General features: G+C 36.7%; 1 protein-coding gene and 1 long non-coding RNA gene across 2 annotated transcripts in view; both read left to right on the forward strand.

Moving 5' to 3' along the window:
* The window catches only part of LOC309481028, a 192,335-nt gene that overhangs the window by 23,982 nt on the left and 144,938 nt on the right, over positions 1-23,415 (forward strand). The window lies entirely within an intron of this gene.
* The window catches only part of LOC309480230 (uncharacterized protein), a gene marked incomplete at its 5' end in the record, with an annotated part of 33,531 nt that overhangs the window by 2,799 nt on the left and 7,317 nt on the right, over positions 1-23,415 (forward strand). The window contains 18 exons of the mRNA XM_082144640.1: positions 241-748; positions 4,754-4,945; positions 6,613-6,864; positions 6,995-7,113; positions 7,191-7,298; positions 7,416-7,593; positions 7,704-7,842; positions 7,954-8,140; positions 8,472-8,625; positions 9,060-9,344; positions 10,267-10,427; positions 10,569-10,705; positions 10,823-10,971; positions 18,592-18,783; positions 18,902-19,153; positions 19,908-20,026; positions 22,224-22,331; positions 22,476-22,653. Coding sequence (XP_082000766.1) covers positions 241-748; positions 4,754-4,945; positions 6,613-6,864; positions 6,995-7,113; positions 7,191-7,298; positions 7,416-7,593; positions 7,704-7,842; positions 7,954-8,140; positions 8,472-8,625; positions 9,060-9,344; positions 10,267-10,427; positions 10,569-10,705; positions 10,823-10,971; positions 18,592-18,783; positions 18,902-19,153; positions 19,908-20,026; positions 22,224-22,331; positions 22,476-22,653 — 3,418 coding nt within the window. The remainder of the gene's footprint in view (positions 1-240; positions 749-4,753; positions 4,946-6,612; positions 6,865-6,994; positions 7,114-7,190; positions 7,299-7,415; positions 7,594-7,703; positions 7,843-7,953; positions 8,141-8,471; positions 8,626-9,059; positions 9,345-10,266; positions 10,428-10,568; positions 10,706-10,822; positions 10,972-18,591; positions 18,784-18,901; positions 19,154-19,907; positions 20,027-22,223; positions 22,332-22,475; positions 22,654-23,415) is intronic.

Raw genomic sequence — 23,415 nt, forward strand, 5'->3', positions numbered from 1 at the left:
TTAGACATTTTGAACTGTGTCTGACAGACAATTAAATTTTTCAGAAACTTTATGACTATAAGTGCATGAATATTTAATAAGGTAAACTCTGGGAAACATGCTTCATCCAATGACAAGGGTTATCTGTTTTTGAATAGCTACTAAAAGACAGATTTGTCTTGCCATTTTTTCTCTCCCAATCTCTTTCTCTCACACTCTTTTTATTTGTTTATTGAAGCTCACACTATGTCTTGTGAAAAGTCAATCATCAAGTGTTGCCCGGTCGGACGCTTTGCAGTCACTACGCTGGACGATTGCAAGAAAGCGCCATACTGTGTGCCAGTTTGCAAAAACCCTTGCAGTCCTTACAACCTCGTCCTATCATGCTGTGAATGTGGTTGTAAGAGCAACAGCAAGAAAGTGGCATGCAACAATCCTTGCAGTAACTCCTGCAACTACATCCCACCATGCTTTGACTATGATTATAAGCAAGTTGCCTGCAAGAATATTAAAGATGACTGCAATGACGTGCCACCATGTGGAAGAAAGGTGATCGGGCGTTTTCAAGTTATCCATTCAGGAGATTCAAAAGAGGCTTTCTGCAAGCCGGTTTGTGAGCGCAACACTCTGATGTCATGCCATGATCAAGACGTCAAGAATGTTAGCAGTGACTGCAAAGGCATTCAGTCATGTGGAAACAAGATGATTGGGCGCTTTTCAGTCATCAAACTGGATTCAGAAGGGCCGTACTGCAAGCCGACTCATGCCAGTGCAATCGACAACATGATGTGATTACTGTGTGTTGGATTGTGATGACTGCTGTCCTTAGTTAACAGTCAAAAATGTTGTAGAAAGTTGTTTTGCTTGATTATTTTCTCTAACACTGCTAAAAGAACAAAGAAATAAATGGAAAATAAAGATGTTAAAATAAAAACATGTTAATGCTTTATTTCTCTAAATTTTATCATTTCTGCACCACAGCCCGGCAAAATAAAAAAAATAAAAAAAGTCGCTGCTTGGATTTAAATAGGCAAATGCTTAAAGTCCCCCAGTAGTCAATCACTTTATCCCTTAAAACTCATCTTTGATCACCAAAACGACATATTTAAAAGTTTTTGGTAACACTTTATATTACGACCCGCAAACAACTGCGTAAGTAAACCGAAATTACTGTGTACGTTTCTGTAATTATAGTGTACTTCCGTGTAGGTATAAGGGAACAATATGTTAAGTTTTGGGTAATAAAGGGGTAACAAGCAGATATACAAGCTAATTATTTATAATGTAATTATTTTAAAACTAACAGGTACCTATTCTGTTAATATATTCCAGGCAAAAATTGTACGTCTGTATTTCTGGTAAAATATGTTCTTGTGCAATGTAGTTACAGGGTAATTTTGACATCCGTGGGTTGTAAGTTAAACTTATATATAAGTCCTCAGGTTTGTGTTTCATGCTTTTTTATTTTTTGTTGCTGTCAGAACAACTATGCCTTTTTTAAAAACATTTTCTGCTGCACTACAGTCATTATCACTATAAAATATCACAACCCCCCCATGATCTGCCTCAAACTTCACCAAAATGTGTGTTTTTTTCAAATTTACAGTTACTATATAATGTGGCACAAAATGTTTTAGAGTGGAGGATTATTCGACAACTTAAAATTGAAGGTGTAGCTTGCTAAGAGCATGTATATATATATATATTCATATTTTTGCAGTGCAGCAAGACCAATGGGACTCCAATGGTTTGAGTATACTGTAGAAAAGACAATGTTTTATTAAGATGAAAAAGTGTTTTGAATTTTTTTTGTAAAATAAAAGTCAGAAATTAAATGGGATCCTTTATTGTATATTTACTGCACTTACCCTGTAACTACACAGAACAAGGGGGTAACAAGCGCCACTTTAATTTACAGCCCGCTGGAGTTACACTTACCCTGTAAATACACCGTTGAAACGGGTAACAAACACTACTTACTATGTAACAATATGAAACAACACTATTTGCACAGTAATTACAGAGAAAGGTACTCTTATTAAAAAAAAAATATATATATAAAAAAAAAGTTTTAATTGCACAGTATATTTGCCCTGACATTTAAGTGTCATTGCAATACAATGTGATAAGGTAAGTATTAAGTACTACATGGTACGTTCTAAATTAAAATCATAGCAGAACATTTTTTTGGGGGCTTAACGTTAAGTAGTTTAGTAAGAAAAGCCAATAAATTACATTTTTATCATACTGTGCTTACATTCAGCCATATATATATATATAAAGTTTAATTTACAACCCACAAAATGTCAAAATGACCCTGTAATTACATTGCACAATAACATATTTTGCCAGAAATGTGATAAAAACGTTTATTTACAACAGACGTACAATTTTTGCCTGGAATATATTAACAGAATAGGTACCTGTTAGTTTTAAAATAATTACATTATAAATAATTTGCTTGTATATCTGGTTGTTCCCCTTTATTACCCAGAACTTAACATATTGTTCCCTTATACCTACACGGAGGTACACTATAATTGCAGAAACGTACACCGTAATTTTGGTTTACTTACGAAGTTCTTTGCAGGTTGTATATCTGCTTGTTACCCCTTTATTACCCAAAACTTAACATATTGTTCCCTTATACCTACACGGAAGTACACTATAATTACAGAAACGTACACAGTAATTTCGGTTTACTTACGCAGTTGTTTGCGGGTCGTAATATAAAGTGTTACCAAGTTCTTTCATTGAAACATAAAATGTCTTAATGCCTTAAAATAGCTTGAATGTATCTCTACACCCTTGCTTCATTTAGTATACGTGGTTCTATGAATATGCAAAGGAGCCCCGCCTCGACTCACTCACTCACTCAGCTCAGAGATCCACTCGTTGACGATCACACATTGATCTGATTGGTTACAAGTTTGTGACGTCAGAAACACCAGCGATTTCAAACCGTGTTTTTTAGACTGTCTTTGGTTCACTGCAGTTTTAAGGAGAAAATACTCAACAATGGTGTTGACTTATGAATTTACACATGGCTTGTCTTAAAGCATATTACAAACACCACATAGACATATAAACAATAAAATGTTTCTATCATGTTATATGTTTGGGAACAGTTCTTCTAAACCTAATTGATGGAGTGTGTAGCTTTTCATTTCTTAAACAATCATGTAGAAAAACACATCATGGCCATATTCCAGGATGACAATGTAAAGATTCATCAGGCTCAGATTGTGAAAGAATGGTTGTGAGGATCATGAAGAATCATTTTCACACATGAACTGACGACTCTGAGTCCAGAACTTAAATTGATTGAAAGTCTTTGGGATGTGCTGGAGGAGACATTACAGAGTGCTGGACTCTTGCATTGACAAAACAAGATCTTGACCAGAAATTGATGCACAGCTTGATGGAAATAAATATTGTGATGTTATTTCCAATTTTTGGTCATGAGCTTGTTTAAGTGGATTTTTCACGTATTTGGCCATACAGTATATTACATTATATACATTATATACAAAAATGCTAACAGTGGCATAGCAAATTTGAGATGTCTGTAATTATATTACTGATATGGGAAAACAATGTGGAATTTGGTGTGTCTGTAGTTAAGCGAGGAATTCCTGTGTCAATGAGACATTCTGTTGGCCATGTTGATTAATGTTTTTTTCTTTTTCCAGAGGCTTAAATCATTCACTGAAGCCATTTGCAACACATTCCATCTTTAATACCTTGATGGTTTGGCAATGAAAATGTGCGCTGATGCAGTATTGAAATAAGCTGTCACAATTAACTTGTGAGACTCATCCTAAGCACTAAACTCTCTCTCATCATTCTTCACACTCTTCAGCTCTGAGCTGTGGATGGGGTGGAGATAGAGGGTTTGAATATATACTGGGCTGATCTGGAGAGAAACAGCTGAACAAAAGAAGAGATTTGCTTCACATTCGCTTTATTAATTCACTCTTGAAACACATTTAGAACTACAACAATGTAAGTAATGAACTTAAATATTGTTTTATGCTCTGGTGATCTGATTATTTTTTTTTCCATATTGCTAAAATTTTGGTCAAGTGAAGCCCAGGAACGTCTTTAGCAGACTGTTTATATTTGTTCTCTGATTATGTGAAGAGGTAATCTGTATCTGTTTATGTAAAAGTCACTGAATCGATAAAGCTATAAAGGCAAAAAATATATCCTGGCAGGATTAACCAAAAAAAAAAAAAAGGATGTGGATCCTTATTAGTGTTTTGTTGCTAAAATCCGTTTGAGAGTTAAAGAAGTTGAGAAAGACATGAAGACTTGTAAGGAGTTGAGAGCCCAATCTCAACAAACCTCAACAACCTTCTTTCAGATAGTTCATTATGTGAGTTTTGTTTTTGATCAATCACTGATGATGATCTACAGTAATCATGCATTCTTGTAAAAGGTCATTCAAACCCATTATACTGGAGTCAGAGAAGTGTACAGAGGAGGACAGCGTGTCCGTTTGCGAGCATTGCTGTTGCAATCACTTCAAATCATGTCAAAAATCTTATGACAAGGAGCATGTCAAGACCAGAATTACGAATTATTGCACAGACTCTTGGACACATGTGGAGCATGTGGTGAATGGTAAGAAGTCTTTGGGATGTAATGCATGATGTAAGATGTGCTTAAGCATAACTTCTACATCAGCCAATTGTATGCAGCATGAATTTGATTCAAAATTCTAATGAACTGACTGCCCTACTCTATTCATTAACTGTTTTCTATTCCTCAGATCTGCCATTGCATGTGTGTTCTGTTGACCTCATCAAATCCAGGACAGGACAAAATCGACGAGAGCATCACACGGATCGTTATCTTAGCGATCACCTCATCATCCGTAGAGGACAATGTTTTGAGATGTGGATTGAGCTGTCCCGTCCCTTTAATCCAAACTGTGAACAACTTCACCTGGAGCTGAGACTATGTCAGTTAAGGCCTTTTTGGTCAGATGCTGTCTGAATACCCTGCCAGATGCAGCCCTTCTGACACCATAAAGAAAATGACTAAAAACCAAGTTCTGTCATGAAATTGTAGATGGCGCAGGCTGATAGGTCCTTAACTCAATTTGGTCGCGATCACATCATTATCCAAAGCGCAACTGATTGGTTGCTGTTGTAACAGTGGGCAATGAGCTATGGCTCAACATTCAAATTCGGTACCCAGCAAGCAATTTTGCGTTTAAAAGATGTCTAATAGCCGTCCAAACACAGCCCAGAAGTCTAGGCTAAAACCAGGCAAAATTTGGGCTGTCAGTGAAGATTTAATAGACGTCTAAACCATAGCCCAAGAATAGACTAGTAATCAATTAGATAACAAAGAAATGAAATGAGAAAAGAAATAAAACCAAACACCTTGTAATCACTAGGGCTGCACAATATATCGAAATATCGCAAATGTGTATATCGCGATATGCATATCGCAACGGCTTGCAATAACTGGGATCATGAACAAAAGACAAAGAGAAAATCACTCACTGCTCTTGGCTGAATAACTTTTGAAGCTTTAATAAGAATCAGTATATATTTAATTCATACAGTGAAAACTAAGCAGTGTTTTATTTTTACATTTGATTATTCAGTTTCTATTGTTAAATAAACCTTATGTAGGATAACCTGAAACCCTAAACCCCGTGGTTTACACTAATGTTAAAATAACACTTCTTACGCTACAGTAAAACACTGATGTTCACTTTCAGAAGCTGTAGGGATGTTTTCTTGTCAAAAAAAGAATGTGAAACACGCATGTAGGTTATATAATAGATCATTTAAGTTTACTTTACACACTTTAAGCATTATCGTATTGCATATCGAATATCGCATTATTTTATGAGTTATCGTGTATCGCATTTTTCTTCAATATCGTGCAACACTAGTGATCACTGTTTACTTTGCTTACATGATGGAATACATCTCGCAAGTTATTTTTGGCAAAAACAGCATGTAACCAAATTCAAGGTTATTTTGGCTTGAAGTGGGTTACTCATAGCCGGACTATGTCGGGTCTTTAGTTAACCTATAGACGGTGAAATGACGGCTATTGCTTGCTGGGTAGTGTTTGCTGTTAGCAGTCTGCAGCACGCTTTCAGAAACCCTACACCCTCCCCAGCTCCACCTGTATAGATCTGCTACGGGGTTTATTTTGTGTATGTTATATGTGCAGCAGCAGCATGTCTGTGAATGTATTGGCAGTAGCAAGTTTCTGTAGCAGCAGTGTAGCAGATCTACTCCGCCAGGACCAAATACATTAACATTGCCGTATCCATTAGCATGCCAATCTCTCTGAGAGTTGTCATGACAGATCTGGATATTACATTTAGAAGGCAAAACAAGTCCAAAATGTCTGAGACCACTAGAGAAATTCATTACAAAATTACACAATCAGAATAACAGTTACATTGAAACGTTGAACATTTTCGACAATTTAAGAATGTCCTGTTGATTATGTCCTCCAGTATGAGTTGAGATGCTCCAAAGCATCTTGTGCTTCATTGGCTGGAAAAACATCTTACCCTCTGTGCATTTCTCTCCCATCCATATATATGGATATATATCCAAACCATAATTTCCTCTTCTTGTGTCGTATGTTTCATAGGTAACATCTCATCAACATGGAACGAGCCACTCGTGATGGTTCCATTAGTGAAGGAGTTCAAGGAAGACTGCTGGGAAGCCAAGATTGTTGAACAAATGCAAAACCGAATCAAACTGTGTGTTTACTCTCAGTCAACAGCTTCTATTGGACGATACAAGCTCACTGTCATAACCAACAGCCCAGGAGGAAAGGCCACTTCACTAGACACTCCTGAAAATGACATTTACATGCTGTTCAACCCCTGGTGTAAAGGTATGTGCACATGATATTGCAATCTCTTTTTATTTTAGTGGGCTTTTAAATCACATCTGAAGTCTGATGCTGAGCACAAAATGAGGGAAAAACTAGAAAGCGCTGTTATAGAAGAACTTCTCTTTATCAGATGATGGTGTGCACCTGAATGAAGAGGCGGAGAGAGTTGAGTATGTGCTGAACGACATGGGCAGAATTTACTATGGGACTAAACAGCAGATTGGCTGCAGGACATGGAACTTTGGTCAAGTAAGAGCCAAATGTGCATTCATATTCATATAAAATGCATGCAAACATTTCTTAATTACATTTCTTATTATTCTTAGTTTGATGAAGGAGTCTTGGCTGCGTGTTTCTTTGTGTTGGAGAACAGTGGTGGTCTTTGTTCAGGATGGGGAGACCCTGTTAACGTGGCCAGAGTAGCATCTGCAATAGTGAGTTTTCCAGACATTTTTGGGTCTGGATAACAGCCTGATTAGACAATGAGAACAACAATCTTTAGTTAAAAGAGCAGATAACAATATAACATTGATATTTTATTATTGTGTCAGATTAATGGCAATGACAACAGTGGTGTGATGATGGGTAGTTGGTCAAATACCAACACAGATGGAATTTCCCCTTCATCCTGGTGCGGAAGCAGTGCCATCCTGAAACAATACCACAAAAGTGGAGGAAAACCTGTCAAATATGGACAGTGTTGGGTCTTTGCTGGAGTCACCAACACAAGTAAGACGTCAAACATATTGGATGGAAAAAAGCGAGCAATAACGTGACTGGGAGATTTGATGAAGTTATGTGCATTGGATTAATTCTTCTCTCAATCTCTCCATCCTCAGTTTTGAGATGTTTGGGCATTCCCACTCGTCCGGTCTCAAACTTCAATTCTGCTCATGACACTGATGTTTCATTGACAACTGATGTTTATTTAGATGAGAAATTTGAGCCAATTGAACATCTAAACCGTTATTCGGTCTGGTAAGATCACACGGCGTAAAAACATTCCTGTTTCTTTGAGTACACTGCATCCCTATTAATTTCAATTTATATATCCTTCTTGGTTAATTCAATTCTATTCTCTCTATGTAGGAACTTCCACGTGTGGAATGAGGCCTGGATGGCTCGTCCCGACCTGCCATCTGGTTTTGGAGGTTGGCAGGTGGTTGACGTCACTCCTCAAATGACCAGCCAAGGCTTCTTCCGCTGCGGCCCAACATCTGTTGCTGCGATCCGCGGTGGACAGGTTCAGCATGATGCGTCCTTCCTTTTCGCTGGAGTATGTTAATGCTTTACCTTCCATCATCCAGGGTTTGATGTTGCATGGAATATTTCCACATGTAAACATACAAGTACAAATTTCTTTAGGTAGCATTTCAATTCTAAGTATAAATGTCATGTAATGTTTCAGGAAATGTCACATTCTGTGTGTATGATAACACGATTTTGGTTAATATTGAAAAATGAAATGTATTAAATAAAATGTATAATTCAACACCGTTAGATTCAAATTATAATTCTGCATCTTGCTTAAGTTTAGGAACTGAAGTGGAATGCAAAAGGACAGATGCACAAACCTGGTGGACTGAATGTTTGTCTCTGTGTTGTAGGTGAACAGCGATAAAGTCTACTGGCAGCGTAAAGCTAATGAAAACTTCGCTGTGATTCGGGTTGACAAGAGCGCAGTGGGTCACTGCATCAGCACCAAGGCTGTCGGCTCAGACAAACGTGTAGATATCACACACCTCTACAAACACCCAGAAGGTGAAAACCTACACATGTACGTCACAGAAACACATTCATGCTGTAGCTGGCGCAGCTCTTATATAAAGGATCTTAATGACACTCTAGTCACTAAAGCTAAATGTCTTGGTTTCTGTATTACTGTAGGTTTGACTGGTTAGCATGCAGAGCTAACTACACCATTCTGTGGGGAAAAGCATCTTTCTCCATTGACTGCCATTCAAACGTAGCCATGTATTCTGACAAAATATAAAATTAAGTATATTATTATATAAAAATAAGCATTTCATTATGCGCCATTATTATAGACCTCTTTAAACAAAGAACATTTCAGTTTGCTAGTTTTCTGACAGGTTAGTCCTGTCACTGTGATGTGATTTCAGTGATTAATGGATATAAAGACGTTTTAATATTCATATTACAGTTAATCATTTATTATTTGATCTATTCATCAGGTTCGGATGGGGCACGGATCGCTGAAGAAACAGCCTGTCGCCATGGCTTAAAACGGTCCATTTACTCATTGTCTTACAGTGAGGATGTGATCATTGAGGTCAACATGCAGGGCGATGGACCATGTGTTGGTCAGGATGCTGTGCTTTCCATCATTCTGAAGAACAATTGCATGTATCCTCGTAGCCTCACTCTTTACAGCCAGGTGGCAGCCATGCACTACACTGGAGCCGGCAGGGCCTTGGTGAAAAAGGACCAGACACTCATTGAGCTCAACTCTTATGAGGGTGAGATATGATAGAAGGTTAGATAGTCTAAAATAAATCAGTACAATGATTTTTTACAATGAATTATTATACTTGAAGAATTAGTTTGTTTGATGACAGACTTGTTCCAAACTGGCCACAGTCCTTCAGGCTGTTCTGACTTAAAGGTACATTGTGTAATATTTAGGAGGATCTGTAGACAGAAATGCAATATCCTATACATAACTGTGTTTTTAGTGGTGTATAAAGACCTTACATTATGAACCGTTATGATTTTATTACCTTAGAATGAGCCATTTCTGTCTACATACTGTACACATTGCCGGTCTCTTACATTGAAATGCGCCGACATGTTTCTACAGTGGCCCTGAATGGACAAACGCGTTTCGTCACTATGTTGTTCTTCGTGCAAAGAAGCTAGCTAAAGTCAGCGAATAAAACACTGACACAATGATGAACAAGTAACAATAATATTCGCAATAGCATATCGTTTTACTGAATAATTAAGCTAATTTCTTACTTTATCTTTGTAAAGAAACCTCATTGCTTATGGCGACTCTCTGCTGCCTCAGACAACGACATATTTTCCTATCGGCCACCGTAACTTCTGTTGGGTGCAATTCACAACCTCACCACTAGATGCCACTAAAAATTACACAGTACACCTTTAAAAAGTAAATTTAGACCTTTTATAAACTTTCAGGAAATACTTTGTAAAGCCAACATCAACTTTTGTCTTGACAAACTTACCTTTTCTAGTTGTGTATTAATTTGGTGCAAACCATGTTAACCCAGTCCTATAGGACCAATTTCATGTTAGACTTCACATACAGTAAATCAGCTGTGAAGAAAAGCATAACGATGAGGATGATCATTCATTTCAAATGAAAATTTGTTATGAAAGCATTTGTATTCACTCACTGTTTCTCTTGGTTTCTTTTAGTCCAGATTCTGGAGTGGACCTTGCGGTATGAGGACTATAAGGACCACCTGTTTGATCAAGCGGCGTTGATGCTTACACTCGCTGGACGGGTCTCAGAGACGACACAGATACTGGCCACCCAGTTCAACTTCAGACTGCGCACACCAGATCTCATTATCATTGTGAGTTTTCTTATTTATGAACTCTTTAGAGATTTCATCTGCCAGTGTATGTGTTCGAGAGCTTTTGCAACCCAGTTCTTTTTTTTTCTTTTTTTTTACCATAATTTGCCTGATTATCTTCTGTAAACCTTTCTATTTCAGCCTGTATGTGGTGGATTAGTGGGCAAAGAGATGACATTCAAAATCAAATTCCAGAACCCACTGCCCTGTGTGCTGAAGAATGTAGTTTTCCATTTTGAAGGACTGGGAATGCAGTGTGTCAGAACAATTAACTATGGGTAAGACGCAATATTAATTTGCACTGCTTGATATAAATTACAGTTGACTGATGAGCACAATGTAAAATTAATACAAATGAAATATGTACATAATAATTTTCTCTCTCTGTCACTCAGTGACATTGCAAGCCTGGCCACAGTGAACCTGACGGAGACATTTATTCCCAAGTGTCACGGGCCACATAAACTTCTGGCATCTCTTGATTGTCCTCAGCTCACTCAGGTTCATGGATTCACCAACGTTGTTGTTAGTGAAATGATTGACGGTTAAACAGAGATGGTTTGTGTAAACTTGCTAGTGCATGTAACTGTGGGATCATAAGGCTTATTATGGTTAGAGGCTGTTTATGTATAATATAGCATTTTGTATCTCATATTCCTTTAAAGTACTTTAAAGTGAGTTAACTAAAGTTTATTTATGGTTTATGGTATATTTATGGTATATTACATATTGCTCATTTAATTGATCACATGCCAGATTATTATGTAGCCTATGTGTAACTTCATATTTTATCAAAAAAAATATTTGTAGTAAATTCATTTATATTCAGTGTAATACATTTTAGTTATGATGTGTACTTATAAGCATTATTTTCTTCCCTGAAATGATGGAAAGTGTTTTAATAATGCTTGAAAAACCAGTACTTCTATAATGCTTGACTATAATATGGTTTTCTTTACAATGCTTGGATAATAAACTCTAAAACAACACAAACCTATGGATGCTTGTTTCCGTTTACATCTCACAATTCGGACTTTTTTTTCCTTGCAGTTGCGAGTTTATATCTCATAATACTGGGTTATTTTTTTTTACTTTTTTACTTAATAGTAAAACTTTTTTACTATTATCTTTTTACTGATTTTACTATGCATAGACATTAAATAAACATAGACAAGCATAGACAATGGAAGAAACAAAATACACATGAAAACATACAAGGTTGCAGAAGTTCCAAGAATGAAGTTTATCACTAGCATGAACTATACATTTTCATTTGAATAATTGTGTAATAAGAACTGGGTTTGTTATAACTGAATGGTGAAATTCAGATTAAAGATGCTGTGAGTTTGAAACTATGATTACATTAATTCATTGATTATAAAGAGTATTTGTGAGAGTGCACTTGGGCGGTGAGTGAGTTTGCGCTGAACTGCATTGAGTGACAGGTCGAGCTATTATAAAGGCAGTGTTATAGTATTGTCAAAGTTGTCAGTATTTACTTACGCTGCAATAAAGTAATTCAGAAACATGTTCTCAGCTTGTTTTTAGATGTGTAAAGTACATAAAAGAGTATGACACGCATGCTGTACCAAACAAAAACACATTTTAATGTAATTGATTTTAATTCAAATGTATAGCTCTGATTACAGAATTGAAATAAAAAAATAAGTTATTTTAGTAATAATCTGTATTTAGGATAGCCTATTTAATAATCATTAAGAAGACTTCAAAACAATTGATAAATTCACATAATCATACCAATGTAATAAATAGATGCTGAAGCGACAATAACCTGGGAAAGTCAAGTGACCAAATGTTAGAAGGGGGAGTGTCATTAATTAATTTGTGTTAATACAGCTGTTTTGTGTGTGTGTGTGTGTGTGTGTGTGTGTGTGTGTGTGTGTGTGTGTGTGGCTGGAGCACATATTTTGTTGACCGTGCAAACCTGTACAAAATAAAACAAGATGCAAGCTTCAAGGATTGCCGTGTCACAGAAGTTATTCCTGCCCTCAGCTCCTTAGTATGGGAGACCGTATAGGACGAAACACATTGAAACACTTGCGTGTTCAAATTAGACTTGTACAGACATTTAAAACACTTGCGAAACACACTGAAACACTTGCGTGTTCACATTAGACTTGTACAGACATTTGAAACACTTGCGACACACACTGAAACACTTGCGACACACACTGAAACACTTGCGACACACACTGAAACACTTGCGATACACACTGAAACATTTGCGACACACACTGAAACATTTGCGACACACACTGAAACATTTGCGCCACACACTGAAACACTTGCGACACACACTGAAACATTTGCGACACACACTGAAACACTTGCGACACACACTGAAACATTTGCGACACACACTGAAACATTTGCGATACACACTGAAACACTTGCGACACACACTGAAACATTTGCGACACACACTGAAACACTTGCGACACACATTGAAACATTTGCGACACACACTGAAACATTTATTGTGTAACTCGACCTAGGACGGTGACACAAAACAAAACGTTGCGCTTTTCTAAGCGTGTAAAATGGATAACTATATTGTATGGCGGAATACCATAGCAAGTGCTTGTAAGCACTTCGACTTGGCGCAGTAATATCTTCACTAGAGGGAGCGGGGGCCGGTGAGAGGATTTTTCACGAGTGAAGATATTACTGCGCCGAAGTCAAAGTGCTTCCAAGCACATGCTATGGTATTCCGCCATACAATATAGTTATCCATTTTACACGCTTAGAAAAGCGCAACGTTTTGTTTTGTGTCACCATCCTAGGTCGAGTTACACTACGCGAGTAACTGTATTTAAATAGGGAAAACGTGGAGATGTTTGGTAGCTTCTCTGCTTGGCCCATATTGAATGAACTGGACTAAGCTAAGTGCTAACAAAGTTTCGCCGCAAGACAGAGCGATTTAGTGCACGCACTGAGACGAGAGAGGTATGTATCAACTCGTTTTAGTTAAGGGAATAACATAGTTTAATATGAAAAAACGGTGAAGTATCCCTTTAAGCCATGTTAGCGTTTCAGTGCACGCGGGTTTCGTGACATCATCTAAGTCCCATTTCATTGGCTAGCTGCCAACCAATAAAACGGCTCCTTTGAATCCCCCACTCCCGCCCCCCTTTCTCTCTCTCCGCCTCTGAGTTTCAAGTGCACAAGTTAGTTTTGCACCTGATATATCGCGAAAAGAGTAGCAAAAGTCAAGGCGCGAAATTTGAAATTGCAGTGACAGATTTGAGAAGTTGCAAGTGCCTATTTGAGGTAGTACTGCGAATGTGAACGTAAGATTAAACGCAAAATATATATTACAAGTTTGTGTCTGTCGTTGTATTTCTGTGAATGGCATTTTACACATTTGTGTCTACTTGTCTGCAGCTTCAGATTCAGAATACAGGTTTGTGACTATTGTATGCGAGTGTAAATTTCAACATTCAACTTCAGATTTTTATTTTACAGGTTTTCACATTGGAGCTGTGAGTGTAAATGTTCATGTACAAGTACGAATATTTATTGTACAAGTTCTCAAATTCACATTTACGTGCTCTCGAGTTTTGCTACTATTTTACCTTCATACGACACACACTGAAACACTTGCGACACACACTGAAACACTTGCGACACACACTGAAACACTTGCGACACACACTGAAACACTTGCGACACACACTGAAACATTTGCGACACACACTGAAACATTTGCGACACACACTGAAACATTTGCGACACACACTGAAACACTTGCGTGTTCATTTAATTACACGTTCCTCATACTAAGCCCTTGATTCAGGGAACAGGGAAATATTTTACCACTCCAAACGCCATCTTCATAAAAAAAAAAAAAAGTGTTAATTAAACGCAAAGTTTTTCATTTCAAAAGCATTTATAAATTCAGTTCATATTTCCAACAAACGAAACTCAGAACCATTCCCCTGCCCATAAGCGGTGATATAGTCTACATAAATAAGTTCATAAATAAAAATATAAAAATGCACATATTAATAATAATAATAATATAAACAAATACAACACTTATCCAATTACAGATAAACACCCAACACTGGTTTCAGTTTTGCTTTAAATAAATAAGTTTAGGCGATAAAATAAATATTGTTTGTGGGCTAATTAATTCTACAATAATGTATGTTTATTTTATAGGCTACTTAGCCTATATTTTTCATTTTTTGTTTTGCATTGAATACCATTTAAACGATTTGTTGTGGAAACCGCTATGCCATTCTCTAATAGAAAGCCACGTTAAGCGTTTTCATTCGAATGTAGAAGTGTTGCAAGTGTTTCAGTGTGTGTTGCAAGTGTTTCAGTGTGTGTTGCAAGTGTTTCAGTGTGTGTTGCAAGTGTTTCAGTGTGTGTCGCAAGTGTTTCAGTGTGTGTTGCAAGTGTTTCAGTGTGTGTCGCAAGTGTTTCAGTGTGTGTTGCAAGTGTTTCAGTGTGTGTTGCAAGTGTTTCAATGTGTGTTGCAAGTGTTTCAATGTGTGTTGTTGCAAGTGTTTCAGTGTGTGTCGCAAGTGTTTCAGTGTGTGTCGCAAGTGTTTCAATGTGTGTCGCAAGTGTTTCAGTGTGTGTCGCAAGTGTTTCAATGTGTGTCGCAAGTGTTTCAGTGTGTGTCGCAAGTGTTTCAATGTGTGTCACAAGTGTTTCAGTGTGTGTCGCAAGTGTTTCAGTGTGTGTTGCAAGTGTTTCAGTGTGTGTCGCAAGTGTTTCAGTGTGTGTTGCAAGTGTTTCAATGTGTGTTGCAAGTGTTTCAATGTGTGTTGTTGCAAGTGTTTCAGTGTGTGTCGCAAGTGTTTCAGTGTGTGTCGCAAGTGTTTCAATGTGTGTCACAAGTGTTTCAGTGTGTGTCGCAAGTGTTTCAGTGTGTGTTGCAAGTGTTTCAATGTGTGTTGCAAGTGTTTCAGTGTGTTTCGTCCCATCCGGCCTCCCATACCTTAGCGGTTTTGGATTGTTTTTATGTGCCATTACAGAGGTGTTTCTTTATTTCTGAGGCACGAGATCCAAACAAAACGCTTCCAGTACTGCATTTATCAGCTTTATTTGTCACAGTTTCGATGCTCTAACACATTGTAATCCACAAGTTTGCATGTCGTCATACTGACATGGTCAAAACAATTTTGCTTCCCTCATTACTTACACCTGACTTCACTTGTGCTCTGGCTATATAGCCTACCTATTAAACCCACACTCCACCCAGTGTCCAACAGTGTAACTACAACAAATTATAAATAGAGCATAATGGCTCTTACAGACGCTATTTATTTATTTATTAAAAACTTCAGCAACCAATGCCTACATACAATTACAGTTATGATTTTCAAATTTAAAATGCTATGTTAACTACGGTATGTAATTATTCATAAAATGTGGTGATTTACTTTTAGTGCCTCCAGTTAAAGAATTATTGTGTTAGTGACCATTTTATTCACCATGTAAGTCATGAGCAGTTTTTCCACATGTTTGAATCGTTCACTGAAGGTGTTTGCTGCATAATTCCATCATCATTACTTGTTCCTCATTAGGGAGACGAAGGACTGTGGAATGCCAATTACAATGTGCGTGATGCTGAAACAAAGATTTCTGACTTAACACACCTTCCTGATGCATTATAGCTTTACACACTTAATAATGTATTATATATTATAATTTATATTCAATATTAAATACAATAATTGTGCAATTTTAAATATTTTAAAAAAATGGTCCATTCATAGAGTTGTCAGTTGTGTAATGGATGTGTTAATGTTGTGTTAATTGTTACTGTGGTTTAATTTTTATTACATCACTTAAGGCTCCATTAACCTCAGAGAAATACAGAAACTGTTTTTATACACAGTATTTTAAGAACATTACTTGTTTATATATCTTTCCACAGACCCCTAGCACTTTCACAGACCACTAGGGGTCTAAAACCACAGAGGAAAAGCTACTTGTCATTAAGTAATGGGCTTCTAAAAAAATATATATATATATATATTCATTCTGTTTCTTTTGGTGCACGTGTGTTTGAGGTTCAGTATTAGTAAATGCTCAGTAAATGCTTATTATAGAAATCCTGCTTATCAGTTAAGAATTTAGTTGAGAAGTTAATGTCTTAATGAAGCAGTTAAAATGTTATGATTATTATCTCTAATTACTCCTCCTTTGACATAATTACAACAAATGAGACCAATCTTAATTTAAGTGATGATTTAAAGGCCATATTTAAATAAGATGTTAAAAATACCTTGTGAGGTTCAACCTCAACAACACAAACATTTCTGTAATGATACATGAAATTCTTCACACTCTTCAGCTCTGATCTGTGGATGGGTGGAGATGAAGATGTGAATATATACAGCAGACATATCATGGCTGCTAAGGAGAAACAGTTTTGCCTCCAGACTGAAGTTCAAGTTGTTTAGGTTCAGTGATCTGTCCAAATAGGAACATACACTCCTCAAATTAATTCAAGGACAAGAACCGCAAACATGTAAGTATTCTATTCTATCAATTTATTTCTTGTGTGTGTGTTTGTGATCTAGTTTAATTTTGCACATAATCCTAATTTAGATTTTTTTTATCCTTATATTTTGATAAGAAAGCCAGAAACATCTTTAGCACTTTCTTTTCTCCACAGTTTTCTGCAGTAAATTCAACTTGTATGAGTGCAAAAAAAAATTAATTCCATTTAAACGTTGTTTTGTAAGTAATTATAGCTTTAAGCATAAAGTTTGAAAAATGTCTCTCTCTTCCTCTCAGGGGTCCACATGTAGAAGTGAACGGTAAGAGCGATATATCTTAATACTGCAGTGCAAATAATATTAAGGTCTGATTGTCATTATCTTACATTGACAAAGCTTATACTATCCCTCCTGAATTTTTTTTTTTTTTTTTTACAAAAATTTATTTAAAATTCATTTATTTTATACTAACATATTTACTGACATATCGCTTGAGACTTACTGATATAAATATAAATAAACTTTATTTGGAGTACTTCTTTATTTGCACAATGCACATTTCTTAATATTAAGCCTTAAAATGTGTTTAATATCACTATTACAGTAGTAAGGGTATGATCTCTGAATAATATCTTTAAATATAGGATATTTAAAGTGTACCTAAAGTACTTGCAATAGTTCCACTTTAGCACAATCAAATATACTTAAGTATATCTCTAGTTGAATTTCAGCACTATTTCTGGATAACTAAGTACAAAATTAGTTGCTCCAGTTTAGCAGACTTTAAGTATATCAATTTAGTATACAGAAAGTACAGTTGCTGGGTATTTATATTAAAACACATAAATATGTTAATGTATTTGTACTTGGTATAAAATAAATGTATTTCAAATACATTTTAGTGTATTAATTTTTCACTAGGGATTGTATAAGTATTGCAAAATATGTTTGCACTACTACTGTGTGCAGTCCTTCAGCCTATTCTGACTGAGTGTGATGTTTTAGCGATGGTTTCACTGTATAGATCTGTATCATGCGGTTTTTGAATACAAAATTCAAATGCGCCTAACTCTGGTTGTAAGCCTAAACTTGATATTAACTGTAAACTTGTCCCTCAAATCTGATTGGTTGTTTGAAATATTGTTTCAGGATCAGCAAATATGTTGATCCAGGATCATGTTGTACTTGGTGAAATCACAGGTGAACGTGATTTCACCAAGTACCACATGTTCCTGGATCAACATCTTTGTTGATCCTGGAACAACTTTCCAATCAACCAATCAGATTTGAGGGACAAATGTAGCCTACAGTTTATGTCAAGTTTAGGCTTAAAACCAGGGTGAGGTGCTTCAACATCAGTGTTATTCACCTATCATTTCCCTCTGATTTTAGGGAAAAGTTTGGGTAGGGTTAGGTTTAGGGGTAGGGATAGGGTAAGGACTAAATTTTGGGGCAGGAATGTTATTCCAGGATCAACAAAGATATGTTGATCCAGGAACATGTCTTACTTGGCAAAATCACGGTGACCGAAATCACATTCACCTCAGGGTCAAATGAACCTGAAACCATATACAAGTTTTCTTAAGAAAGATATCGCCAAAACTATACTTAAAAAAAAATATGAATGCAATTTTTTTTGTTTGTCATCATGCTAAGCTTTCCTTATATGTCTAATTGTTTAGATGCAGTACTGCAGGTACGATCTATTGATCTCATCAGAACCAGGAAAGGACAGAATCGACAGGAGCATCACACCGATGGTTTCTTTAGCAGTCATCTCATCGTCCGTAGAGGACAGTGTTTCCAGATGTCTATTGAGCTGTCCAGACCTTTTGTTCCAAACAGAGACCAGCTTCAGCTGGAGCTGAGACTGGGTCAGTCATGGCTTTACTGTACTTACTGTTGCAAACGATGATCCTGTTTACACCTGCCATACAAACCGTCTGGTATCACCTGATAAAAAGATGATTCTTGTATGTGTGTGTTTTGCAGGCAACGACATACCCGTACACAGCGGCAGTTTTGTAATTGTTCCATTAGTGTCGGAATTCAAGAAGGATGCCTGGGAGGTAAAGATCGTTGAACAGGCGAAGACCATAATCAGACTGTCAGTTTACTCCCTTCCAAACGCTTGTATTGGACGGTACAAACTCACTGTGGTCACAAACTGCCCGGCGGGAAAGGCCACTTCACCAGACACACCTGAAAATGACATTTACATGCTGTTCAACCCCTGGTGCAAAGGTATTATTTGAAGAGAGAGGAAATAAGGGGACACAGTATGTGTCTATCAGTACCTAAAACTAACACACACACACATTGTAAGATTTTGGGCTGTCCCAGACAAAAGATGACCAATCATGGCGATTTCTGTGGTCGTGGCTCCCAAACGGTGGTCGTACGTCGTACAGTGAGATGGCCTTGCGCCCAAAAATAGCCTGTGATAATTGTCTGACAGTGTCAGAAATGTAGCATGATCATCTCAGTGTTTGCTGGCCAATACAAATGCAACATGAAATGTCATATTGATCAACGTGTCATGGTGCTATAACTTAAAACTACTTTACTCAAGCTCCATTTGCAAAATTGGCATGGCATGTTGGCTTCTTTTACCTAGCCATATTCTCCTCTTTCGCCTCCTCCTCTATTTTCAGCGCACATAAAAATCACAATTGCCAAAGTGCGATTGATTTTGCTCTATTTATTTACCACTAGCACATGCTGATGACATTTAATTCTTACAACTAACTTGCGTCGTATAGCCGATTCAGTAGGTGTCATCATCGTACAGTCTCTACAAGCATGCCGTACCCAAGTTTATTAGATCCATGTCGTACAGTGTGATTTGTAATGATCTTATAGGATTGCCGAAATCGCACAGTCTGTATAGCAGGCATAAGACAATTACACTGAATCATGAAATAACAGAATGTACTTACATGTTAATGAAGCTAATCCATTGAAATGTCAACTTTCTCTCTCTTTCTGTTCTTAACAGACGACTCTGTGTACATGAATGATGAAGCTGAGAGGACTGAATATGTACTGAATAATATGGGCAAACTGTACTATGGAACAGAGAAACAGATTGGAACCAGAACCTGGAATTTTGGTCAGGTAAAATTTCAACATTTCAAATTTCAAAAACTGAGTGTTTTCAGTAGTTGTTTAAACGTATCAGTAAAATGTAGGTTTCCTGTTATTATCTGGTGATTTTTCAAGAATTCTCATCATCATTCTTGGAATTTTCATTTTCTATGAATTTTTACAATCGTAAACTAACATTACTTAAGAATGTTTTCAAATGGCTGATTTTAGGATTTATTCTTAATACTGTTCAGCTAATAATTTTTTTTATATTTCAAATGAAAATGTATTTGACTTGTTTTAAGAAGGTTTGTTTTATCCTTCCTGGAGCTCAGACAGTAGAGCATTGCATGGTTTGATTCCCAGAGAATTAATTATTTGCAAAAACACTTATATGATCTTATATGAAAAAAAATTATATGATCAATAAGTTATAACAACATATGTTTTTACATTGCTTTAACTCATCAAAATAAGTTAAGCAATTTTCAACTTTTTTTAAATACATATAAGTTATACAAGATTCAACTATTTTTTTTTAGTTTAGTCAGCTTAATATAATTGAAGTTGAAATTACTTAAACATCCAAGTTGATTGTACTTAAAAATTTAAGGTAGCAACTTTTCTTTACAGTGTAGCTCGTAATTTGAATAAAAGTGGCTGCCAAATGCGTAAAAGATTAATTTAACAGTGGATCAATACAAGCTGATTATTGTTGAAACATTGAATCATGGTTGCAGAATAGTTCTCCGACTTCAGAGGTAAAAATTTTAAAACGTTCTGAGACTCAAAAATATATATTCCTAGAAACGTCCTGGGAACCTAAACTTGTTAGTTGGGATATATTTCAAGCAGATATTCCACTTTAGACATCTGAGCACGTTCCATGAAGTAGAAAACCTATGTTGTAGAGGTCTTCTTGGGTCCTAAAAACTGTACCCGACCCGAATCGACCCGAATCACTACTTACCCGAACCCGACGTGCATAAATTAATTTTTTTTAAAGAAAAACCCGACCCGAGACAGACCCGATAAAATTAGACCCGGATCCGACCCGACCTGACGCCATTTCCTTTAGAACCCGACTGGACCCGAACGTAAACGGCATTTACATTGTGCACAGCCTGCAGCTCTGCGTTTCTCAAAAATGCACTTAACATAGACGCGCAAGTAGGCCTATGCTCTGAAGTGCTGAAATGTCAATCACACATCACGGTCGGTAACCCATTACATCCTATAAAATTTGGCATAATGTTATTTACCGGACCATACGATGATTAACATTAGAACCACCACAGGGTAAAATTTAGGCTACCGATGGCTGTTTTTCAAATGTAGCCTATAACAGATTTTCAATAAAATATCCAAAGTCTCCCAGTCATTGACTTTTACTAAAATGTTGTTATTTAGCCTACAATCCCGTTGTTAAAAAGTTGTTTAGATAAAACCAGATTAAAAACAAGGCATTAGAACCGCCATAGCAGGTCAAATACCATGTAGGCATATGTCTTTATTTTTGCAACTTTTCTTTATTTGAGCAACGTGTCTGCTTACTGTAAACAGTCACACAACGCACGTTCAAAATAAGATGTTTTAGCCTACTCATAAATGTTCAAACTTTGGATTAATTATAAAAAAAAATGTGCAATTTTTATCGTTTATCGCTATTTATTCAAGTCTGCCAGTTTCCTGAAGAAAATTCCGATCTATAATGTAGCCTAATGAAAAAAAAAAATTCTGATTACCCCAAGTTTATTGGGGTTGTTCACTTATTCAAATTATAAATTATATAACTAAGCAAATTAATAACTGAGTAAATAAATGCGGAGGCAACCGTGCTTATAGCCCATTGCACGTAGAAGCGCGGATTCGCTCTCTCACTTAGAAAAAGTGAGAGAACGGTGTCATAGAGTTGTTTTAAATAATGCAATTTTGTTAAATGCCCAACATAGTTTGGGTCTTCTCGGGTCCATTTGGAATAAGCATATTTATTTTAAATTACCCGAGACCCGAGGCCACTAATACCGAACCCGACCCGTGTCCGAGACATTCGTCTGAGTTTTGGACCCGAAACCGCTCGGGTCTCGGGTCGGACCTCGGGTTTTCGGATCCAAGTAGACCCGTGAAGACCTCTACTATGTTGCATTATTTTCAAGACAACATTTCAAACTTTTATTTTCTGTAATGTGCTTGTTTCAATCTCCAACCTCTGATCTGTGGTTCTAAGTTTGATGAAGGAGTCTTGGCGGCTTGTTTCTTTGTGTTGGAGAAGAGTGGCAGTCCTTGCTCGGGATGGGGAGACCCTGTTAACATAGTCAGAGTGGCATCTGCCATGGTAGGTCTAGACTCTCTTTTTACCAACATTGGATTTTTCCATGCTCTGTTGTTGTGTAAGGACGACTGATAGGTCTGCAGCTCAGTGATGATCAATGAATCGTGATGACGTGAAGCAGATAAAATCATTTTGTCAATGTGTCAGGTTAATTCCAACGACGAACAAGGTGTGCTGATGGGTAACTGGAAAAATACCAATGAGGGAGGACTTTCTCCAACAGCCTGGAGTGGAAGCAGTGCCATACTGAAACAATACCACAACAGTAAAGGAATACCTGTCAAATATGGACAGTGCTGGGTCTTTGCTGGAGTCACCAACACACGTAATATTTTATTGAGCATTATTGAAAATGATACAGAATAGGGGCCTAAAAATTAGGATAGAAGAAGGATAGAACCAGGAGGATAGAACCAGCTTGCCTACAAGTGCTTATACTGCTGTTGTCTAACATAGAGAGTGAAGGATTGCAATTGAGAAGAGTCTTTAATAAAATCATGTATTTATATATAGCAATTCTGCATAGTACCAAAAGGTTAATCGAATTGAATCATGACCATAGTTTAGTAAAGAAATATAATCAAAGTGTTGTCACTTACACCCTTAAAAGAGGCCCTGTTTACACTTGGCATTAACATGTGATCATGACACAATGTTTATCCATATAATGTTGCTTCTGTATCTAGAAAACAGATCATTGGATATATTTTCCGCCACACAATATTTACATTAGAGATGTACAAGTACAATTAATGAAAAAAGTGCAATTACACCTGTCCTGCTAACAAAAATATGTTCTAAGAACCATTAAGTTATGGAAACGTTATTTCTTAATGTTCCATGAATGTTCAAATCATCCAGTTATTTAAATGTTTTATGTGATTATGTGAACATTTAATCATTTTGCAAACATTTATGGGAACTTAACTTTTGAATGTTATCTGAATGTTGTGAAGTAAGTAGGCCTAGTAACATTTCAAAAATGTTAAATGAACGTCCAACTAAAACAATTCAGAAATAAGCATTCAATGAATGATGTATTAATAATGTAGGCCAATTAAACGCAGAGTAGGTGATTTGTTCCTGT

Source organism: Leuciscus leuciscus (genome assembly GCF_965113295.1).
Source record: "Leuciscus leuciscus genome assembly, chromosome: 18".
NCBI classification, from domain to species: domain Eukaryota; kingdom Metazoa; phylum Chordata; class Actinopteri; order Cypriniformes; family Leuciscidae; genus Leuciscus; species Leuciscus leuciscus.